At 55.0% G+C, this 22025-nt stretch overlaps 2 protein-coding genes across 2 annotated transcripts in view; both read right to left on the bottom strand.

Moving 5' to 3' along the window:
* Positions 1-9827, bottom strand: part of LOC137371070 (uncharacterized) — a 75120-nt gene extending 65293 nt beyond the window's left edge. The window contains exon 1 of the mRNA XM_068032968.1: positions 9736-9827. Within this exon, the coding sequence (XP_067889069.1) occupies positions 9736-9790 (55 nt within the window). The 5' untranslated portion in view covers positions 9791-9827. The remainder of the gene's footprint in view (positions 1-9735) is intronic.
* LOC137371058 (dynein heavy chain domain-containing protein 1) overlaps positions 1-22025 on the bottom strand; it is a 373825-nt gene that overhangs the window by 221333 nt on the left and 130467 nt on the right. Inside the window, exons 15-16 of the mRNA XM_068032957.1 lie at positions 17271-17398; positions 9824-9934 (exon numbers count right to left, since the gene is read on the bottom strand). Of these exons, the coding sequence (XP_067889058.1) occupies positions 9824-9934; positions 17271-17398 (239 nt within the window). The remainder of the gene's footprint in view (positions 1-9823; positions 9935-17270; positions 17399-22025) is intronic.

Genomic DNA, 22025 nt, shown 5'->3' with positions numbered 1-22025 from the left:
GTACCCCAGTGAGAGTCAGCACCTTCAGGAGACGAGGGGACACGTACCCCAGTGAGAGTCAGCACCTTCAGGAGATGAGGGGACCCGTACCCCAGTGACAGTCAGCACCTTCAGGAGAGGAGGGGACCTGTACCCCAGTGAGAGTCAGCACCTTCAGGAGAGGAGGGGACCCGTACCCCAGTGAGAGTCAGCACCTTCAGGAGAGGAGGGGACCCGTACCCCAGTGAGATTCAGCACCTTCAGGAGAGGAGGGGACCCGTACCCCAGTGAGAGTCAGCACCTTCAGGATAAAGGGGACTTGTACCCCAGTGAGAGTCAGCACCTTCAGGAGAGGAGGGGACACGTACCCCAGTGAGAGTCAGCACCTTCAGGATAAAGGGGACTTGTACCCCAGTGAGAGTCAGCACCTTCAGGAGAGGAGGGGACACGTACCCCAGTGAGAGTCAGCACCTTCAGGAGATGAGGTGACCCGTACCCCAGTGACAGTCAGCACCTTCAGGAGAGGAGGGGACCCGTACCCCAGTGAGAGTCAGTACCTTCAGGAGAGGAGGGGACCCGTACCCCAGTGAGAGTCAGCACCTTCAGGAGAGGAGGAGACCCGTACCCCAGTGAGAGTCAGCACCTTCAGGAGAGGAGGGGACCCGTACCCCAGTGAGAGTCAGCACCTTCAGGAGAGGAGGGGACCCATACCCCGGTGTGACTCAGCACCTTCAGGAGAGGAGGGGACCCGTACCCCAGTGAGAGTCAGCACCTTCAGGAGATGAGGGGACCTGTACCCCAGTGAGAGTCAGCACCTTCAGGAGAGGAGGGGACCCGTACCCCAGTGAGAGTCAGTACCTTCAGGAGAGGAGGGGATCCGTACCCCAGTGAGAGTCAGCACCTTCAGGAGAGGAGGGGACCTGTACCCCAGTGAGAGTCAGCACCTTCAGGATAAAGGGGACTTGTACCCCAGTGAGAGTCAGCACCTTCAGGAGAGGAGGGGACACGTACCCCAGTGAGAGTCAGCACCTTCAGGATAAAGGGGACTTGTACCCCAGTGAGAGTCAGCACCTTCAGGAGAGGAGGGGACACGTACCCCAGTGAGAGTCAGCACCTTCAGGAGATGAGGGGACCCGTACCCCAGTGACAGTCAGCACCTTCAGCAGAGGAGGGGACCCGTACCCCAGTGAGAGTCAGTACCTTCAGGAGAGGAGGGGACCCGTACCCCAGTGAGAGTCAGCACCTTCAGGAGGGGAGGAGACCCGTACCCCAGTGAGAGTCAGCACCTTCAGGAGAGGAGGGGACCCGTACCCCAGTGAGAGTCAGCACCTTCAGGAGAGGAGGGGACCCGTACCCCAGTGAGAGTCAGCACCTTCAGGAGAGGAGGGGACCCATACCCCGGTGTGACTCAGCACCTTCAGGAGAGGAGGGGACCCGTACCCCAGTGAGAGTCAGCACCTTCAGGAGAGGAGGGGACTCGTAGCCCTGTGCGAGTCAGCACCTTCAGGAGAGGAGGGGACCCGTACCCCAGTGAGAGTCAGCACCTTCAGGAGAGGAGGGGACCCGTACCCCAGTGAGAGTCAGCACCTTCAGGAGATGAGGGGACCTGTACCCCAGTGAGAGTCAGCACCTTCAGGAGAGGAGGGGACCGGTACCCCAGTGAGAGTCAGCACCTTCAGGAGAGGAGGGGACCCGTACCCCAGTGAGAGTCAGCACCTTCAGGAGATGAGGGGACCTGTACCCCAGTGAGAGTCAGCACCTTCAGGAGAGGAGGGGACCCGTACCCCAGTGAGAGTCAGCACCTTCAGGAGAGGAGGGGACCCGTACCCCAGTGAGAGTCAGCACCTTCAGGATAAAGGGGACTTGTACCCCAGTGAGAGTCAGCACCTTCAGGAGAGGAGGGGACCCGTACCCCAGTGAGAGTCAGCACCTTCAGGATAAAGGGGACTTGTACCCCAGTGAGAGTCAGCACCTTCAGGATAAAGGGGACTTGTACCCCAGTGAGAGTCAGCACCTTCAGGAGCGGAGGGGACCCGTACCCCAGTGAGAGTCAGCACCTTCAGGATAAAGGGGACTTGTACCCCAGTGAGAGTCAGCACCTTCAGGATAAAGGGGACTTGTACCCCAGTGAGAGTCAGCACCTTCAGGAGAGGAGGAGACCCGTACCCCAGTGAGAGTCAGCACCTTCAGGAGAGGAGGGGACCCGTACCCCAGTGAGAGTCAGCACCTTCAGGAGAGGAGGGGACCCGTACCCCAGTGAGAGTCAGCACCTTCAGGAGAGGAGGGGACCCATACCCCGGTGTGACTCAGCACCTTCAGGAGAGGAGGGGACCCGTACCCCAGTGAGAGTCAGCACCTTCAGGAGAGGAGGGGACTCGTACCCCAGTGAGAGTCAGCACCTTCAGGAGAGGAGGGGACCCGTACCCCAGTGAGAGTCAGTACCTTCAGGAGAGGAGGGGATCCGTACCCCAGTGAGAGTCAGCACCTTCAGGAGAGGAGGGGACCTGTACCCCAGTGAGAGTCAGCACCTTCAGGATAAAGGGGACTTGTACCCCAGTGAGAGTCAGCACCTTCAGGAGAGGAGGGGACACGTACCCCAGTGAGAGTCAGCACCTTCAGGATAAAGGGGACTTGTACCCCAGTGAGAGTAGGCACCTTCAGGAGAGGAGGGGACACGTACCCCAGTGAGAGTCAGCACCTTCAGGAGATGAGGGGACCCGTACCCCAGTGACAGTCAGCACCTTCAGGAGAGGAGGGGACCCGTACCCCAGTGAGAGTCAGTACCTTCAGGAGAGGAGGGGACCCGTACCCCAGTGAGAGTCAGCACCTTCAGGAGAGGAGGAGACCCGTACCCCAGTGAGAGTCAGCACCTTCAGGAGAGGAGGGGACCCGTACCCCAGTGAGAGTCAGCACCTTCAGGAGAGGAGGGGACCCGTACCCCAGTGAGAGTCAGCACCTTCAGGAGAGGAGGGGACCCATACCCCGGTGTGACTCAGCACCTTCAGGAGAGGAGGGGACCCGTACCCCAGTGAGAGTCAGCACCTTCAGGAGAGGAGGGGACTCGTAGCCCTGTGCAAGTCAGCACCTTCAGGAGAGGAGGGGACCCGTACCCCAGTGAGAGTCAGCACCTTCAGGAGAGGAGGGGACCCGTACCCCAGTGAGAGTCAGCACCTTCAGGAGATGAGGGGACCTGTACCCCAGTGAGAGTCAGCACCTTCAGGAGAGGAGGGGACCGGTACCCCAGTGAGAGTCAGCACCTTCAGGAGAGGAGGGGACCCGTACCCCAGTGAGAGTCAGCACCTTCAGGAGATGAGGGGACCTGTACCCCAGTGAGAGTCAGCACCTTCAGGAGAGGAGGGGACCCGTACCCCAGTGAGAGTCAGCACCTTCAGGAGAGGAGGGGACCCGTACCCCAGTGAGAGTCAGCACCTTCAGGATAAAGGGGACTTGTACCCCAGTGAGAGTCAGCACCTTCAGGAGAGGAGGGGACCCGTACCCCAGTGAGAGTCAGCACCTTCAGGATAAAGGGGACTTGTACCCCAGTGAGAGTCAGCACCTTCAGGATAAAGGGGACTTGTACCCCAGTGAGAGTCAGCACCTTCAGGAGAGGAGGAGACCCGTACCCCAGTGAGAGTCAGCACCTTCAGGAGAGGAGGGGACCCGTACCCCAGTGAGAGTCAGCACCTTCAGGAGAGGAGGGGACCCGTACCCCAGTGAGAGTCAGCACCTTCAGGAGAGGAGGGGACCCATACCCCGGTGTGACTCAGCACCTTCAGGAGAGGAGGGGACCCGTACCCCAGTGAGAGTCAGCACCTTCAGGAGAGGAGGGGACTCGTAGCCCTGTGCGAGTCAGCACCTTCAGGAGAGGAGGGGACCCGTACCCCAGTGAGAGTCAGCACCTTCAGGAGAGGAGGGGACCTGTACCCCAGTGAGAGTCAGCACCTTCAGGAGAGGAGGGGACCCGTACCCCAGTGAGAGTCAGCACCTTCAGGAGAGGAGGGGACCCGTACCCCAGTGAGAGTCAGCACCTTCAGGATAAAGGGGACTTGTACCCCAGTGAGAGTCAGCACCTTCAGGAGAGGAGGGGACCCGTACCCCAGTGAGAGTCAGCACCTTCAGGAGATGAGGGGACCTGTACCCCAGTGAGAGTCAGCACCTTCAGGAGAGGAGGGGACCCGTACCCCAGTGAGAGTCAGTACCTTCAGGAGAGGAGGGGACCCGTACCCCAGTGAGAGTCAGCACCTTCAGGAGAGGAGGGGACCTGTACCCCAGTGAGAGTCAGCACCTTCAGGATAAAGGGGACTTGTACCCCAGTGAGAGTCAGCACCTTCAGGAGAGGAGGGGACACGTACCCCAGTGAGAGTCAGCACCTTCAGGAGAGGAGGGGACCCGTACCCCAGTGAGAGTCAGCACCTTCAGGAGAGGAGGGGACCTGTACCCCAGTGAGAGTCAGCACCTTCAGGATAAAGGGGACTTGTACCCCAGTGAGAGTCAGCACCTTCAGGAGAGGAGGGGACACGTACCCCAGTGAGAGTCAGCACCTTCAGGAGAGGAGGGGACACGTACCCCAGTGAGAGTCAGCACCTTCAGGAGATGAGGGGACCCGTACCCCAGTGACAGTCAGCACCTTCAGGAGAAGAGGGGACCCGTACCCCAGTGAGAGTCAGTACCATCAGGAGAGGAGGGGACCCGTACCCCAGTGAGAGTCAGCACCTTCAGGAGAGGAGGAGACCCGTACCCCAGTGAGAGTCAGCACCTTCAGGAGAGGAGGGGACCCGTACCCCAGTGAGAGTCAGCACCTTCAGGAGAGGAGGGGACCCGTACCACCGTGAGAGTCAGCACCTTCAGGAGATGAGGGGACCTGTACCCCAGTGAGAGTCAGCACCTTCAGGAGAGGAGGGGACCCGTACCCCAGTGAGAGTCAGCACCTTCAGGAGAGGAGGGGACCCGTACCCCAGTGAGAGTCAGCACCTTCAGGAGATGAGGGGACCTGTACCCCAGTGAGAGTCAGCACCTTCAGGAGAGGAGGGGACCCGTACCCCAGTGAGAGTCAGCACCTTCAGGAGAGGAGGGGACCCGTACCCCAGTGAGAGTCAGCACCTTCAGGATAAAGGGGACTTGTACCCCAGTGAGAGTCAGCACCTTCAGGATAAAGGGGACTTGTACCCCAGTGAGAGTCAGCACCTTCAGGATAAAGGGGACTTTTACCCCAGTGAGAGTCAGCACCTTCAGGAGAGGAGGGGACCCGTACCCCAGTGAGAGTCAGCACCTTCAGGATAAAGGGGACTTGTACCCCAGTGAGAGTCAGCACCTTCAGGAGAGGAGGGGACACGTACCCCAGTGAGAGTCAGCACCTTCAGGAGATGAGGGGACCCGTACCCCAGTGACAGTCAGCACCTTCAGGAGAGGAGAGGACTCGTACCCCAGTGAGAGTCAGCACCTTCAGGAGATGAGGGGACCCGTACCCCAGTGACTGTCAGCACCTTCAGGAGAGGAGGGGACCCGTACCCCAGTGAGAGTCAGTACCTTCAGGAGAGGAGGGGACTCGTACCCCAGTGAGAGTCAGCACCTTCAGGAGAGGAGGGGACCCGTACCCCAGTGAGAGTCAGCACCTTCAGGAGAGGAGGGGACCCGTACCCCAGTGAGAGTCAGCACCTTCAGGAGAGGAGGGGACCCGTACCCCAGTGAGAGTCAGCACCTTCAGGATAAAGGGGACTTGTACCCCAGTGAGAGTCAGCACCTTCAGGAGAGGAGGGGACACGTAACCCAGTGAGAGTCAGCACCTTCAGGATAAAGGGGACTTGTCCCCCAGTGAGAGTCAGCACCTTCAGGAGAGGAGGGGACACGTACCCCAGTGAGAGTCAGCACCTTCAGGAGATGAGGGGACCCGTACCCCAGTGACAGTCAGCACCTTCAGGAGAGGAGGGGACCCGTACCCCAGTGAGTGTCAGTACCTTCAGGAGAGGAGGGGACCCGTACCCCAGTGAGAGTCAGCACCTTCAGGAGAGGAGGAGACCCGTACCCCAGTGAGAGTCAGCACCTTCAGGAGAGGAGGGGACCCGTACCCCAGTGAGAGTCAGCACCTTCAGGAGAGGAGGGGACCCGTACCCCAGTGAGAGTCAGCACCTTCAGGAGAGGAGGGGACCCATACCCCGGTGTGACTCAGCACCTTCAGGAGAGGAGGGGACCCGTACCCCAGTGAGAGTCAGCACCTTCAGGAGAGGAGGGGACTCGTAGCCCTGTGCGAGTCAGCACCTTCAGGAGAGGAGGGGACCTGTACCCCAGTGAGAGTCAGCAGCTTCAGGAGAGGAGGGGACTCGTAGCCCTGTGAGAGTCAGCACCTTCAGGAGAGGAGGGGACTCGTAGCCCTGTGCGAGTCAGCACCTTCAGGAGAGGAGGGGACCCGTACCCCAGTGACAGTCAGCACCTTCAGGAGAGGAGAGGACTCGTACCCCAGGGAGAGTCAGCACCTTCAGGAGATGAGGGGACCCGTACCCCAGTGACAGTCAGCACCTTCAGGAGAGGAGGGGACCCGTACCCCAGTGAGAGTCAGTACCTTCAGGAGAGGAGGGGACCCGTACCCCAGTGAGAGTCAGCACCTTCAGGAGAGGAGGGGACCTGTACCCCAGTGAGAGTCAGCACCTTCAGGAGAGGAGGGGACCCGTACCCCAGTGAGAGTCAGCACCTTCAGGAGAGGAGGGGACCCGTACCCCAGTGAGAGTCAGCACCTTCAGGAGAGGAGGGGACCCGTACCCCAGTGAGAGTCAGCACCTTCAGGATAAAGGGGACTTGTACCCCAGTGAGAGTCAGCACCTTCAGGAGAGGAGGGGACACGTACCCCAGTGAGAGTCAGCACCTTCAGGAGAGGAGGGGACACGTACCCCAGTGAGAGTCAGCACCTTCAGGAGATGAGGGGACCCGTACCCCAGTGACAGTCAGCACCTTCAGGAGAGGAGAGGACTCGTACCCCAGTGAGAGTCAGCACCTTCAGGAGATGAGGGGACCCGTACCCCAGTGACAGTCAGCACCTTCAGGAGAGGAGGGGACCCGTACCCCAGTGAGAGTCAGTACCTTCAGGAGAGGAGGGGACCCGTACCCCAGTGAGAGTCAGCACCTTCAGGAGAGGAGGGGACTCGTACCCCAGTGAGAGTCAGCACCTTCAATAGAGGAGGGGACCCGTACCCCAGTGAGAGTCAGCACCTTCAGGAGAGGAGGGGACCCGTACCCCAGTGAGAGTCAGCACCTTCAGGAGAGGAGGGGACCCGTACCCCAGTGAGAGTCAGCACCTTCAGGATAAAGGGGACTTGTACCCCAGTGAGAGTCAGCACCTTCAGGAGAGGAGGGGACACGTAACCCAGTGAGAGTCAGCACCTTCAGGATAAAGGGGACTTGTCCCCCAGTGAGAGTCAGCACCTTCAGGAGAGGAGGGGACACGTACCCCAGTGAGAGTCAGCACCTTCAGGAGATGAGGGGACCCGTACCCCAGTGACAGTCAGCACCTTCAGGAGAGGAGGGGACCCGTACCCCAGTGAGAGTCAGTACCTTCAGGAGAGGAGGGGACCCGTACCCCAGTGAGAGTCAGCACCTTCAGGAGAGGAGGAGACCCGTACCCCAGTGAGAGTCAGCACCTTCAGGAGAGGAGGGGACCCGTACCCCAGTGAGAGTCAGCACCTTCAGGAGAGGAGGGGACCCGTACCCCAGTGAGAGTCAGCACCTTCAGGAGAGGAGGGGACCCGTACCCCAGTGAGAGTCAGCACCTTCAGGAGAGGAGGAGACCCGTACCCCAGTGAGAGTCAGCACCTTCAGGAGAGGAGGGGACCCGTACCCCAGTGAGAGTCAGCACCTTCAGGAGAGGAGGGGACCCGTACCCCAGTGAGAGTCAGCACCTTCAGGAGAGGAGGGGACCCGTACCCCAGTGAGAGTCAGCACCTTCAGGAGAGGAGGGGACCCGTACCCCAGTGAGAGTCAGTACCTTCAGGAGAGGAGGGGACCCGTACCCCAGTGAGAGTCAGCACCTTCAGGAGAGGAGGAGACCCGTACCCCAGTGAGAGTCAGCACCTTCAGGAGAGGAGGGGACCCGTACCCCAGTGAGAGTCAGCACCTTCAGGAGAGGAGGGGACCCGTACCCCAGTGAGTGTCAGCACCTTCAGGAGAGGAGGGGACCCATACCCCGGTGTGACTCAGCACCTTCAGGAGAGGAGGGGACCCGTACCCCAGTGAGAGTCAGCACCTTCAGGAGAGGAGGGGACTCGTAGCCCTGTGCGAGTCAGCACCTTCAGGAGAGGAGGGGACCTGTACCCCAGTGAGAGTCAGCAGCTTCAGGAGAGGAGGGGACTCGTAGCCCTGTGAGAGTCAGCACCTTCAGGAGAGGAGGGGACTCGTAGCCCTGTGCGAGTCAGCACCTTCAGGAGAGGAGGGGACCCGTACCCCAGTGACAGTCAGCACCTTCAGGAGAGGAGAGGACCCGTACCCCAGTGAGAGTCAGCACCTTCAGGAGATGAGGGGACCCGTACCCCAGTGACAGTCAGCACCTTCAGGAGAGGAGGGGACCCGTACCCCAGTGAGAGTCAGTACCTTCAGGAGAGGAGGGGACCCGTACCCCAGTGAGAGTCAGCACCTTCAGGAGAGGAGGGGACCTGTACCCCAGTGAGAGTCAGCACCTTCAGGAGAGGAGGGGACCCGTACCCCAGTGAGAGTCAGCACCTTCAGGAGAGGAGGGGACCCGTACCCCAGTGAGAGTCAGCACCTTCAGGAGAGGAGGGGACCCGTACCCCAGTGAGAGTCAGCACCTTCAGGATAAAGGGGACTTGTACCCCAGTGAGAGTCAGCACCTTCAGGAGAGGAGGGGACACGTACCCCAGTGAGAGTCAGCACCTTCAGGATAAAGGGGACTTGTACCCCAGTGAGAGTCAGCACCTTCAGGAGAGGAGGGGACACGTACCCCAGTGAGAGTCAGCACCTTCAGGAGATGAGGGGACCCGTACCCCAGTGACAGTCAGCACCTTCAGGAGAGGAGGGGACCCGTACCCCAGTGAGAGTCAGTACCTTCAGGAGAGGAGGGGACCCGTACCCCAGTGAGAGTCAGCACCTTCAGGAGAGGAGGAGACCCGTACCCCAGTGAGAGTCAGCACCTTCAGGAGAGGAGGGGACCCGTACCCCAGTGAGAGTCAGCACCTTCAGGAGAGGAGGGGACCCGTACCCCAGTGAGAGTCAGCACCTTCAGGAGAGGAGGGGACCCATACCCCGGTGTGACTCAGCACCTTCAGGAGAGGAGGGGACCCGTACCCCAGTGAGAGTCAGCACCTTCAGGAGAGGAGGGGACTCGTAGACCTGTGCGAGTCAGCACCTTCAGGAGAGGAGGGGACCTGTACCCCAGTGAGAGTCAGCAGCTTCAGGAGAGGAGGGGACTCGTAGCCCTGTGAGAGTCAGCACCTTCAGGAGAGGAGGGGACTCGTAGCCCTGTGCGAGTCAGCACCTTCAGGAGAGGAGGGGACCTGTACCCCAGTGAGAGTCAGCACCTTCAGGAGAGGAGGGGACTCGTAGCCCTGTGAGAGTCAGCATCTTCAGGAGAGGAGGGGACTCGTAGCCCTGTGAGAGTCAGCACCTTCAGGAGAGGAGGGGACTCGTAGCCCTGTGAGAGTCAGCACCTTCAGGAGAGGAGGGGCCCCGTACCCCAGTGAGAGTCAGCACCTTCAGGAGAGGAGGGGACCAGTACCCCGGTGAGTGTCAGTTTTGCCCAAGTAGGGGCGATCTTACCTGTGAAAATGGCTTTCCAGTGTCTCTGCTGCATCTCAGGTCTACGAAGGTCCATCAGGATCGGCAGGAACTGTTTAAACTGCAACACTGGCTGTTCCACAGCCAGCAGAATCTGATCATCCGCAGGGAGAGATCCTCGCAGCTGATCCAGCATCGAGAGCCACTTATCCACCACCAGCACCACCTGCTTCAGGTCCAGCTTAGGATATAACAAACGGTCTGAGCAGGAGCAATTTAACTCCCGGAGCCACCACAATATCGATTCCTGTTAACCACTGTCTGCCCATACCCACAGACCATCACCATTCTCCCCTCACTATTATCCCCTCACTATTACCCCCCCTCGCCATTCCCCTCAACCCCATTCCCACCCTCACCATTCCCACTCCAGAAATACCGGAAATATTCTGGATCCAAGGGGCTAATAAGAGTGAGGGATTTAAAGTAATTAATATCAGCAGAAAAATGCCTGTCGAAATTAATGGCACTAAAATCTGACAAATCCCCATTCTAGGCTTATGCAGAGATAGTGGATGCACTGATTATGATTTTCCAAAATTCCCTAGAATGGTCCCAGCAGATTGGAAGTTAGCAGATTTAACACAGCTATTCAAGAAAGGAGGGAAAGAGAAAACAGGAAACTACAGGCCAGTTAGCCTGACATCAGTCATTGGGAAAATGCTGGAGTCTAATATTAAAGAAGTCTTAACAATGCACTTAGACAATTATAAAATAATCAGACAAAGTCAACATCGAGACATAAAGTCATTATGGCACAGAAGGAGGCCATTCGGCCCATTAAGTCCATGCCTGTAGAGCTATGTGGTCAGTCCCATTTCTTGGCTCTTTCACCAAGTTTATTTCCCTGCCCATCCAATTAAGTTTTGAAATCATTCATCGTCTCCATTTCCAACACCCTCATAGGCAGCAAATTCCAGGTCATTATCACCCGCTGTGTAAAAAAATTGCTTCCTCACATTCCCCCTGTATCTCTTGCCCAAATCTTCAATCTGTGTCCCCTAGTCCTTGTACCATCAGCTAATGGGTATAGCTTTTCTTTGTCTACCTTATCTAAATGTGTCAGAATCTTGTACACCTCTATCAAATCTCCCCTCAATCTCCTTCCAAGGAGAACAATCCCAGCTTTTCCAACCTCACCTTGTAACTAAAATCCCTCATCCCTGGAACCATTCTGGTAAATCTCCTTTGCACCCTCACATCCTTCCTGAAGTGTGGTGACCAGAACTGGATGCAATTCTCCAGTTCTGGCCTACCCAGAGCTTTATAAAGGTTCACCATAACTTCCCTGCTTTTGTACTCAATGCCTCTATTTATGAAGCCCAAGATCACATCTGCTTTACTAACCACTCTCTCAATATGTCCTGCCACCTTCAAGGATCTGTGCACATGGTCCCTCAGGTCCCTCTGTTCCTGCACATTCTTTCGAACTGTGCTATTTAGTCTATATTGCTTCTCCCTATCCCTTCTGCCAAAATGCATCACCTCACAATCTCTGTATTAAATTCCATCTGCCACTTGTCTGCCCATTCGGTTCGCCTATCTCTGTCCTGTTGTAGTCATTTATCATCCTCACTGTTTGCCTCACCTCAGTTTGGTATCATTGGCAAATTTTGAAATTTTACACTGTATTCCAAGATTCAAGTCATTTATATATAGCAAAAAGGGTCCCAGCACTGCCCCTTGGGGAGCACCTTTGTCTACCATCCTCCAGTCTGAAAAGCAACCATTTACTACAACTCAAACACAAAAGCAAAATACTGAGGAAGCTGGAAATCTGAAGCAAAAACAGAAAATGCTGGAAATACTCAGCAGGTCAGGCCGCATCTGTGGAGAGAAAAACAGAGTTAACATTTCAGGTCTGTGACCTTTCATTATGTTAGAAATTAGTAATATGCGAACTGGCACAAGTGAGAAATGCAATAGGTTTTGAGCAAGTGAAAGGAGGGGGATGGGGGAAGAAGAACAAAAGGGAAGGTCTGTGATAGGTTGGAGGGCAGGAGAGATTAAATGACAAAAGGTTTCATAGTACAAAGCCAAAGGGAGTGGTAATGGAACAAGTACAGAAAGAAAAGATGTGCCTGGATGAGGTGTGAATGGCAGAATAGCAGGCGTACAAACACACAGTAAAGGGACTAAGGGAAACGAGAAAAAAAACTGAACTAGCCAAAAAACTCAGAACAAAATGGGGGCAGAAGTTATGATCTAAAATTACTGAACTCAATGTTGAGTCCGGAAGGTTGTAAAGTGCCCAGTTGAAAGATGAGGTGCTGTTCCTCGAGCTTGTGTTGAGCTTCATTGGAATGTTGCAGGAGGCTGAGGACAGAAATGTGGACATGAGATCAAGGTGGAGAATTAAAATGAAAAGCGACAGGAAGCTCGGGATCGTGCTCATGGCCTGAATGGAGGTGTTGCACAAAGCGGTCACCCAGTCGGTGTTTGGTTTCCCCAGTGTAGAGGAGACCACATTGTGAGTTGTGAATACAGTATACTACATTGAAAGAAGTACAAGTAAATCATTGTTTCACTTGGAAAGAGTGTTCGGGGCCCTGGGCGGGTGAGAAGGGAGGAGGCAAAAGGGCAGGTGTTACATTTCCTGTGCTTGCATGGAAAGGTGCTGTAGGAAAGGGGGGAGGTGGTGGGGGTAATGGAGGAGTGGACCAGAATTTTATGGAAGAAATAGTCCCTTTGAAATGGTGAAAGGGGAAGGGAGGGAAAGACTTGGATTTTCAGGAGGCTTTTGATAAAGTCCCCACAGGAGGTTGGTTAGCAAAATTAAAGCACATGGGATAGGAGGTAATATACTGGCATGGATTAAGGATTGGTTAACAGGCAGAAAGCAGAGAGTAGGAATAAACGGGTCATTCTCACATTGGCAGGCTGTGACTAGTGGGGTACCGCAGGGATCAGTGCTTGGGCCACAGCTGTTCACAATATATATCAATGCATTGGATGTGGGGACCAAATGTAGTATTTCCAAGTTCGCGGATGACACAAAACTAGGTGGGAATGTGTGTTATGAGGAAGATGCAAAGCGGCTTGAAGGGGATTTGGACAGACTTAGTGAATGGGCAAGAATGTGGCAGATGGAATATAATGTGGCAGGAGGAATAGATGTGCAGAGTATTTCTTAAATGGTAAGAGATTAGAAACTGTAGATGTACAAAGGGACCTGGGTGTCCTTGTCAATAAGTCACTGAAAGCTAATATGCAGGTGCAGCAAGCAATTAGGAAGGCTAATGGTATGTTGGCCTTTATCGCAAGAAGATTTGAGTGCAGGAGTAGTGAAGTCTTGCTTCAATTGTATAGAACCTTGGTTAGACCGAGTACTGAGTGCAGTTTTGGTCCTCTTACCTTCGGAAGGATATTATTGCCATAGAGGGAGTGCAACGAAGGTTCACCAGACTTGTTCCCGGGATGGCGGGACTGTCCTATGAAGAGAGATTGGGGAAACTGGGCCTGTATTCTCTAGAGTTTCAAAGAATGAGAGGTGATCTCATTGAAACCTACAAAATACTTAAAGGGACAGACAGGGTAGATGCAGCTAAGATGTTTCCCCTGGTTGGGGAGTCCAGAACCAGGGGACACAATTTCAAAATAAAGGGGAAGCCACTTAGGACAGAGATAAGGAGAAATTTCTTTACTCAGAGGGTTGTGAATCGTTGGAATTCTCTACCCGGAGGGCTGTGGAAGCTCAGTCATTGAGTATGTTTAAAGCAGAGATTGACAGATTTCTAAATACAAATGATATAAGGGGATATGGGGATAGTGTGGGAAAAAGGCATTGAAGTGGATGACCAGCCATGATCATACTGAATGGCAGGGCAGGCTCGATGGGCTGAATGGCCTACTCCTGCTCCTGTATTCCTATGTTCTTATGATCAACTCTCTCGACCTGGTGGATGTCTGGCGGAATCTCCATCCTGACTCCAGTGCCTTCACCTAGAGATCTGGAGGAGGTGGGTCCTGAATCGACTGCCTCTACATTTCTGAGGCATATGTCTCCTGCGTCTCGGCGGCCTCTATGCAGTTGGTACCGTGCTCGGACCACCACCTGGTGTGGGCAGAGCTCACTCTGTTCGTGGGCGGAGTCCGCATACTGGCACTTTAACAACCAGCTGCTGGAGGACGAGTGATTCCAGGACTCGTTCTGTCGATTCTGGGCTGACTGGAGAAGGAAGCAGTGCCTCTGGTGGGATGAGGGCAAGACTCACATCTGTGTCTTTTGTCAGGAGTATGCGAAGGGGTTGACCAAGAGGCAGGAAGCTGAGATCGGGCGCCTGGAGAGGGAGGTGCTCGACGTTGAGTCCCGTCTTGGTCAGGCGATCACGGACCCGGCCCTGTGGCAGGCGTACAAAGAGAATAAGGGCGCACTGAGGGACCTGCAGCTCGAGGGTCCCAAGGCACGTACATTAGGTTGGTGATCCAGATTCTGGAAGATTTGGACCATGCCTCATCATTCTACATGCTGGAAAAATGGTGTGGTGTGCATAAGCAGTTCGTCGAGCTGCTGGCTGATGACGGATCCTCCGTCACGGATCTGGAGGGAATAGACCTCTTGGTCCATACCTATTACAGCGCGTTGTTCTCTCCTGATCTGTCCAGCGAGGACACGCAGAGTTCTGTGGGAGGACTTGCTGGAGGTCAGCCTGGAGGGCACCGAAGGATTGGAGGCTCCGCTCACATTGGCGGAGCTGACTGCCACCCTCAACCAGCTCTCGGGGCAAATTCCCAGAGCAGGATGAGCTGACTGTGGAGTTCCTCAGGATGTTCTGGGACATCCTGGGGGCCAATTACGCATGAGTCCTGGGGGAAAGCCTGGCGACTGGGGAGATGCCCCACTCATGGCGCAGGGTGGTCATCATCCTGCTGCTGAAGAGGGGCAATCTCCGCTTACTTAAGAACTGGCGTCCGGTCTTCCTCAGCATGGATTATAAGATCTTTGCCTGGACTATGTCTACCCGCCTGGGCTCCATGTTGGCCCACATGATCCACCCTGACCAGTCCTACATGGTCCCAGGACAGTCCATCCAGGACAACATTCACCTGGTTCGGGACCTGATCCATCTTTCCCAGAGGACTGGTCTGTCAGTCGCTTTTCTCTGCCTCGATCCGGAGAAGGCATTCGACAGGGTGGATTACGACTATCTTTTCTGTACACTGTGCGCGTTAGGACCCGGGCCACATTTTGGCCCGGGTCCGACTTTTATATGCCGCTGCAGAGTGTCTGGTCAAAGTTAACGGATCCTTGATGGTGCCCCTTCGGTTTGGGAGAGGACTACGTCAGGGATGCCTCATGTCCAGCTAATTATGCACCATCTGCATAGAATCATTCCTGTGCCTGCTTTGCAGGAGGTTGATGGGATTGGCTCTGCGCGAGCCGGCCATGCGGGTCGTCCTCTCGGCTTACGCCAATGACGTGCTCCTCATGGTCACAGATCCCGTTGACTTGTGGAGGAGGCGTGACTGCCAGCAGATCTTTTCTGTCGCATTCTCCGCGAGGATCAATTGGGAGAAATGTTCTGGACTCCTGGTGGGTCAGTGGCGGGTGGACTCCCTGCCGGAGGAATTAAACCTTTTGCGTGGAGCACCACGCACCTCCTCTATCTGGGAGCCCACCTTAGCCCCTCTGAGGAAGCCTGGCCGGCAAACTGGCAGGAGTTGGAGGTGAAAGTCACCACTGGGCTAGGGACCTGGACAGAACTGCTCCAAGTGCTTTCCTACAGTGGCCTAGTGCTGGTCATAAACCAACTGGTGGCCTCAATGCTGTGGTACCGATTGGTCACTTTGGCCCCACCTCCTGCATTTGCCAGCAAGATCCAGAAGAAGCTTGTCGATTTCTTCTGGGGCAAGAGGAAACACTGGGTCTCTGCCACGGTCCTGAGTCTCCTGATTGAAGAGGGCGGCCAGTCGCTGATGTGTGTCCGCACCCAGGCTGTGACTCTCCATCTTCAGACCCTGCAGAGATACCTGTACGTTGAGCGTCCTCCCAGATGCTGTGCGCTGGTGATATATATTTTTTCTGCCGGGACACTGCCTTGACGGCGACACGCAGCTCCCGGCAGAGAACGTTAGCTGTCCCTCTCTGAGAGAGTTGCCTGTATTTTATCGGGATCTATTCAGTCTCTGGAACATGGTTGCCTCCAGTCAGGGCGCTCCCCTACCGGCAGAGGAGAGGGCCCTAGATGTCCAGGCGGCCAGCTCTGGAGACGGACCAACAGGTGGAGGAGTAGCCGAAGCCTCCGGGACGCCCCTCGCTGCGGGTGACGAGGGGGCTCGGGAGTGCGGAGCACTCTGGGCCGAGCTGACTTCTGCTCGGCTGGAACTGCTCATTGGACTGAGGCCCCGAAACCCTTCTCGGGAGCTGGTTTCGCACAACCTGAGTCACCTCTCGGAAATGCCCTCCATGCCATTCCAATCGGCGTGGAGTGGTTTCCTGTACGGGCTGCTCCTGCACTCTCTCCACTTCCTCGCCTTTGTCAGCCAGCCGGACACGCCCTGGTGGTTCGCGTTGCCATCTAGCGGTGAGGGGAAACACCGGTGGAGGTCTGTCTACGTGGGAGTCCTCCCCACTTTATATCAGGGACCTGGGGTGGAGCGTGTTGCACAGGGCAGTCCCGTGCAATAGTCTTTTAAGCAGGTTCACAGACTCCCAGGCCACCTGTAATTTCTGCGGCCTGGACGAGTCCGTGGTCCATGTATAGATGGAGTGTGCGAGGTTGCAGCATCTGTTTGAGTATTTAAAGGGGCTGCTCCTCAGGTTTTGGCTGCACTTTAGCCCCATGCTCCTGATCTTTTGGCACCCGGTGTGGAGGGGTGTGGGCCGGGAGGAGGATCTCCTCGTCGGTCTGTTCCTGGGCCTGGCCAAGGTGCTAATTCACAGGTCCAGGCTGCGGGCTGTCAGGGGGTTCATCCTCCTCGATTGCCTGCCGCTCTTCCGCGGGTACGTTTGTGCCCGGGTGTCCCTGGAGAAGGAGCATGCGGTGTCCGCCGGTACGCTTGAGTCCTTCCATGACCGGTGGGCACCGCAGGGCTGGAGTGCATCATCGATGCTGGAAATGGCATTTTAATTTGAGTTTTCTTTTAAGTATCTGTTTTTAATAAAGTTATTTGTTTAAAATTCATACAAAGGGGGCCTCTGGAATAAAGGCCCCCTCGACAAAAATAAAAGGGAAGAAAAAAAATGGGTTAGATGCAGAGTAAAGTTCCCTCAACACTTAAAAAAAGGGGTAAGATGGTTAGATATAAATAAAAAGAAAGAAAACGGGTTAGATAGAGTTTGGACCTTGCGTCACCCTAGTGGCAGCTTTGGAAGAGGGCAATCTACACAAATTCATTATTCGGGTGAGGAACGCAGCCAATGTCTGTGGATTGAGGCTCCACAAAGTCAGTGCGTCTGAGCTGATGAGCACACCCAGTGACCACTGCAAGCTGTAATTACTGTCTGAGATTCCTGGTTCCAGTGAAACAATCTTGTGGAATAATCCGTTGGGTAATGTCGATGGGAAGAGCCTTACCTTGTTGAATAAGACATTCTTCCACTGTTGGATATCCAGCAATGCCGTATAAAAGAGATTCCACAACTCCCGCCTGGAATTGATGTTTGTTTCTGTCATGGTGAGAAATGAGAGATTGAAGGATTCACCTGAAGAAAGAGCAGAAGACAAGGAGCTGGAGTTAGACACATAGGCAGCAGCCTCAGGTCTCTCTCCCAGGAGCTGCCTCCTGGATAGGTTCACAGGCACTGACCAGCTGCCAGGAATTCTCCCGTCTCCTCAGACTCTGAGTGATGGGGTCACGCACGCACGCACGCACACACACACACACACAGACACACACACACACACATGCAGAACCTGCCACACCCACAGCCAAGCTGTTCCAGTACAGCTACAACACTGGCATCTACCTGGTAATGTGGAAAATTGGACTGTCCTGTCCACACAAAGAAGGAGAAATCCAACCCGGCCAATTACTGCCTCATCAGTCTACTCTCAATCATCAGTTAACTGATGGAAGGCGTCATCATCAGTGCTATCAAGCGGCACTTGCTCAGCAATAACCTGCTCACTGATGCTCAGTTTGGGTTCCGCCAGGGTCACTCAGCTCCTGACCTCATTACAGCCTTGGTTCAAACATGGACAAAAGAGCTGAACTCCAGAGGTGAGGCGAGAGTGACTACCCTTGACATCAAGGCAGCATTTGACCGAATATGACATCAAGGAGCCCTAGCAAAACTGGAGTCAATGGGAATCAGGGGGAAAACCCTCCACTGGTTGTAGTCATACCTAGGACAAAGGAAGATGGTTGTGGTTGTTGGAGGTCAATCATCTCAGTCCCAGGACATCACTGCAGGAGTTCCTCAGGGTAGTATCCTCGACCCAACCATCTTCAGCTGCTTCATCAATGACCTTCCCTCCATCATAAAGTCAGAAGTGGGGATGCTCGCTGATGATTGCACAATGTTCAGCACCATTCACAACTCCTCAGATACTGAAGCAGTCCGTGTAAAAATGCAGCAAGACTTGGACAATATCCAGGATTGGGCTGTTAAGTGGCAAGTAACATTCGTGCGACACAAGCGCCAGGCAATGACCATCTCCAACAAGAGAGAATCTCACCAACTCCCCTTGACATTCAATGGCATTACCATCACTGAATCCCCCACTATAAACATCCTGGGGGTCATCATTGATCAGAAACTGAACTGGACCAGCCACATAAGTGCTGTGGCTACAAGAGCAGGTCAGAGGCTGGGAAGTCTGCGGTGAATAACTCACCTCCTGACTCCCCAAAGCCTGTCCACCATCTACAAGGCACAAGTCAGGAGTGTGATGGAATACTGTCAACTTACCTGGATGGGTGCAGCTCCAACAACACTCAAGAAGCTCAACACCATCCAGGACAAAGCAGCCTGCTTGATTGGCACCTCATCCAAAAACATTCACTCCCTCCACCACTGATGCACAGTGGCCCAGTGTGTACCATCTACAGGATTAGTGGATAGGATTGGATCAGGAAAAAAAAGGAGGCTTATGGCAGATTCAGAGTGCAGAAAACAGCTGAGGCACTAGAGGAGTATAGAAATTGTTGAGGGGGTACTAAAAAAAGTAATTAGGAGAGCGAAGAGGGGACTCGGAGGGCGGAGTTCCAGAGCGGTAAGTATAAAAAACTTACCTCGGGGATTCTCGGAGCAGACTCGGAGGGCGGAGTTCCAGAGCGGTGAGTATAAAAAACTTACCTCGGGGATTCTCGGAGCAGACTCGGAGGGCGGAGTTCCAGAGCGGTCAGTATAAAAAACTTACCTCGGGGATTCTCGGAGCAGACTCGGAGGGCGGAGTTCCAGAGCGGTAAGTATAAAAAACTTACCTCGGGGATTCTCGGAGCAGACTCGGAGGGCGGAGTACCAGAGCGGTAAGTATAAAAAACTTACCTCGGGGATTCTCGGAGCAGACTCGGAGGGCGGAGTTCCAGGGCGGTAAGTATAAAAAACTTACCTCGGGGATTCTCGGAGCAGACACGGAGGGTGGAGTTCCAGGGCGGTAAGTATAAAAAGCTTACCTTGGGGATTCTCGGAGCAGACTCGGAGGGCGGAGTTGCAGAGCGGTAAGTATAAAAAACTTACCTCGGGGATTCTCGGAGCAGACTCGGAGGGCGGAGTTCCAGAGCGGGAAGTATAAAAATCTTACCTCGGGGATTCTCGGAGCAGACTCGGAGGGCGGAGTTCCAGAGCGGTAAGTATAAAAAACTTACCTCGGGGATTCTCGGAGCAGACTCGGAGGGCGGAGTTCCAGAGCGGTGAGTATATAAAAAACTTACCTCGGGGATTCTCGGAGCAGACTCGGAGGGCGGAGTTCCAGAGCGGTAAGTAGAAAAAACTTACCTCGGAGATTCTCGGAGCAGACTCGGAGGGTGCAGTTCCAGAGCGGTGAGTATATAAAAAACTTACCTCGGAGATTCTCGGAGCAGACTCGGAGGGCGGAGTTCCAGAGCGGTGAGTATATAAAAAACTTACCTCGGGGATTCTTGGAGCAGACTCGGAGGGCGGAGTTCCAGAGCGGTGAGTATATAAAAAACTTACCTCGGGGATTCTCGGAGCAGACTCGGATGGCGGAGTTCCAGAGCGGTAAGTATAAAAAACTTACCTCGGGGATTCTCGGAGCAGACTCGGAGGGCGGAGTTCCAGAGCGGTAAGTATAAAAAACTTACCTCGGGGATTCTCCGAGCAGACTCGGAGGGCGGAGTTCCAGAGTGGGAAGTATAAAAAACTTACCTCGGGGATTCTCGGAGCAGACTCGGAGGGCGGAGTTCCAGAGCGGTAAGTATAAAAAACTTACCTCGGGGATTCTCGGAGCAGACTCGGAGGGCGGAGTTCCAGAGCGGTGAGTATATAAAAAACTTACCTCGGGGATTCTCGGAGCAGACTCGGAGGGCGGAGTTCCAGAGCGGTAAGTATAAAAAACTTACCTCGGGGATTCTCGGAGCAGACTCGGAGGGCGGAGTTCCAGAGCGGTAAGTATAAAAAACTTACCTCGGGGATTCTCCGAGCAGACTCGGAGGGCGGAGTTCCAGAGTGGGAAGTATAAAAAACTTACCTCGGGGATTCTCCGAGCAGACTCGGAGGGCGGAGTTCCAGAGTGGGAAGTATAAAAAACTTACCTCGGGGATTCTCCGAGCAGACTCGGAGGGCGGAGTTCCAGAGTGGGAAGTATAAAAAACTTACCTCGGGGATTCTCCGAGCAGACTCGGAGGGCGGAGTTCCAGAGTGGGAAGTATAAAAAACTTACCTCGGGGATTCTCCGAGTAGACTCGGAGGGCGGAGTTCCAGAGCGGTGAGTATATAAAAAACTTACCTCGGAGATTCTCGGAGCAGACTCGGAGGGCGGAGTTCCAGAGCGGTGAGTATATAAAAATCTTACCTCGGGGATTCTCGGAGCAGACTCGGAGGGCGGAGTTCCAGAGCGGTAAGTATAAAAAACTTACCTCGGGGATTCTCGGAGCAGACTCGGAGGGCGGAGTTCCAGAGCGGTAAGTATAAAAAACTTACCTCGGGGATTCATGGAGCAGACTCGGAGGGCGGAGTTCCAGAGCGGTGAGTATAAAAAACTTACCTCGGGGATACTCGGAGCAGACTCGGAGGGCGGAGTTCCAGAGCGGTGAATATAAAAACCTTACCTCGGGGATTCTCGGAGCAGACTCGGAGGGCGGAGTTCCAGAGCGGTAAGTATAAAAAACTTACCTCGGGGATTCTCGGAGCAGACTCGGAGGGCGGAGTTCCAGAGCGGTAAGTATAAAAAACTTACCTCGGGGATTCTCGGAGCAGACACGGAGGGTGGAGTTCCAGGGCGGTAAGTATAAAAAACTTACCTCGGGGATTCTCGGGATTCTCGGAGCAGACTCGGAGGGCGGAGTTCCAGAGCGGTGAATATAAAAAACTTACCTCGGGGATTCTCGGAGCAGACTCGGAGGGCGGAGTTCCAGAGCGGTGAATATAAAAAACTTACCTCGGGGATTCTCGGAACAGACTCGGAGGGCGGAGTTCCAGAGCGGTAAGTATAAAAAACTTACCTCGGGGATTCTCGGGATTCTCGGAGCAGACTCGGAGGGCGGAGTTCCAGAGCGGTGAGTATAAAAAACTTACCTCGGGGATTCTCGGAGCAGACTCGGAGGGCGGAGTTCCAGAGCGGTCAGTATAAAAAACTTACCTCGGGGATTCTCGGAGCAGACTCGGAGGGCGGAGTTAACCTCGGGGATTCTCGGAGCAGACTCGGAGGGCGGAGTTAACCTCGGGGATTCTCGGAGCAGACTCGGAGGGCGGAGTTCCAGAGCGGTGAGTATAAAAAACTTACCTCGGGGATTCTCGGAGCAGACTCGGAGGGCGGAGTTCCAGAGCGGTAAGTATAAAAAACTTACCTCGGGGATTCTCGGAGCAGACTCGGAGGGCGGAGTTAACCTCGGGGATTCTCGGAGCAGACTCGGAGGGCGGAGTTAACCTCGGGGATTCTCGGAGCAGACTCGGAGGGCGGAGTTCCAGACCGGTGAGTATAAAAAACTTACCTCGGGGATTCTCGGAGCAGACTCGGAGGGCGGAGTTCCAGAGCGGTAAGTATAAAAAACTTACCTCGGGGATTCTCGGAGCAGACTCGGAGGGCGGAGTTAACCTCGGGGATTCTCGGAGCAGACTCGGAGGGCGGAGTTAACCTCGGGGATTCTCGGAGCAGACTCGGAGGGCGGAGTTAACCTCGGGGATTCTCGGAGCAGACTCGGAGGGC

The sequence above is a fragment of the Heterodontus francisci genome, chromosome 6, assembly GCF_036365525.1.
Source record: "Heterodontus francisci isolate sHetFra1 chromosome 6, sHetFra1.hap1, whole genome shotgun sequence".
Classification (NCBI taxonomy): domain Eukaryota; kingdom Metazoa; phylum Chordata; class Chondrichthyes; order Heterodontiformes; family Heterodontidae; genus Heterodontus; species Heterodontus francisci.
This window is presented reverse-complemented; position numbering and strand designations above follow the sequence as displayed.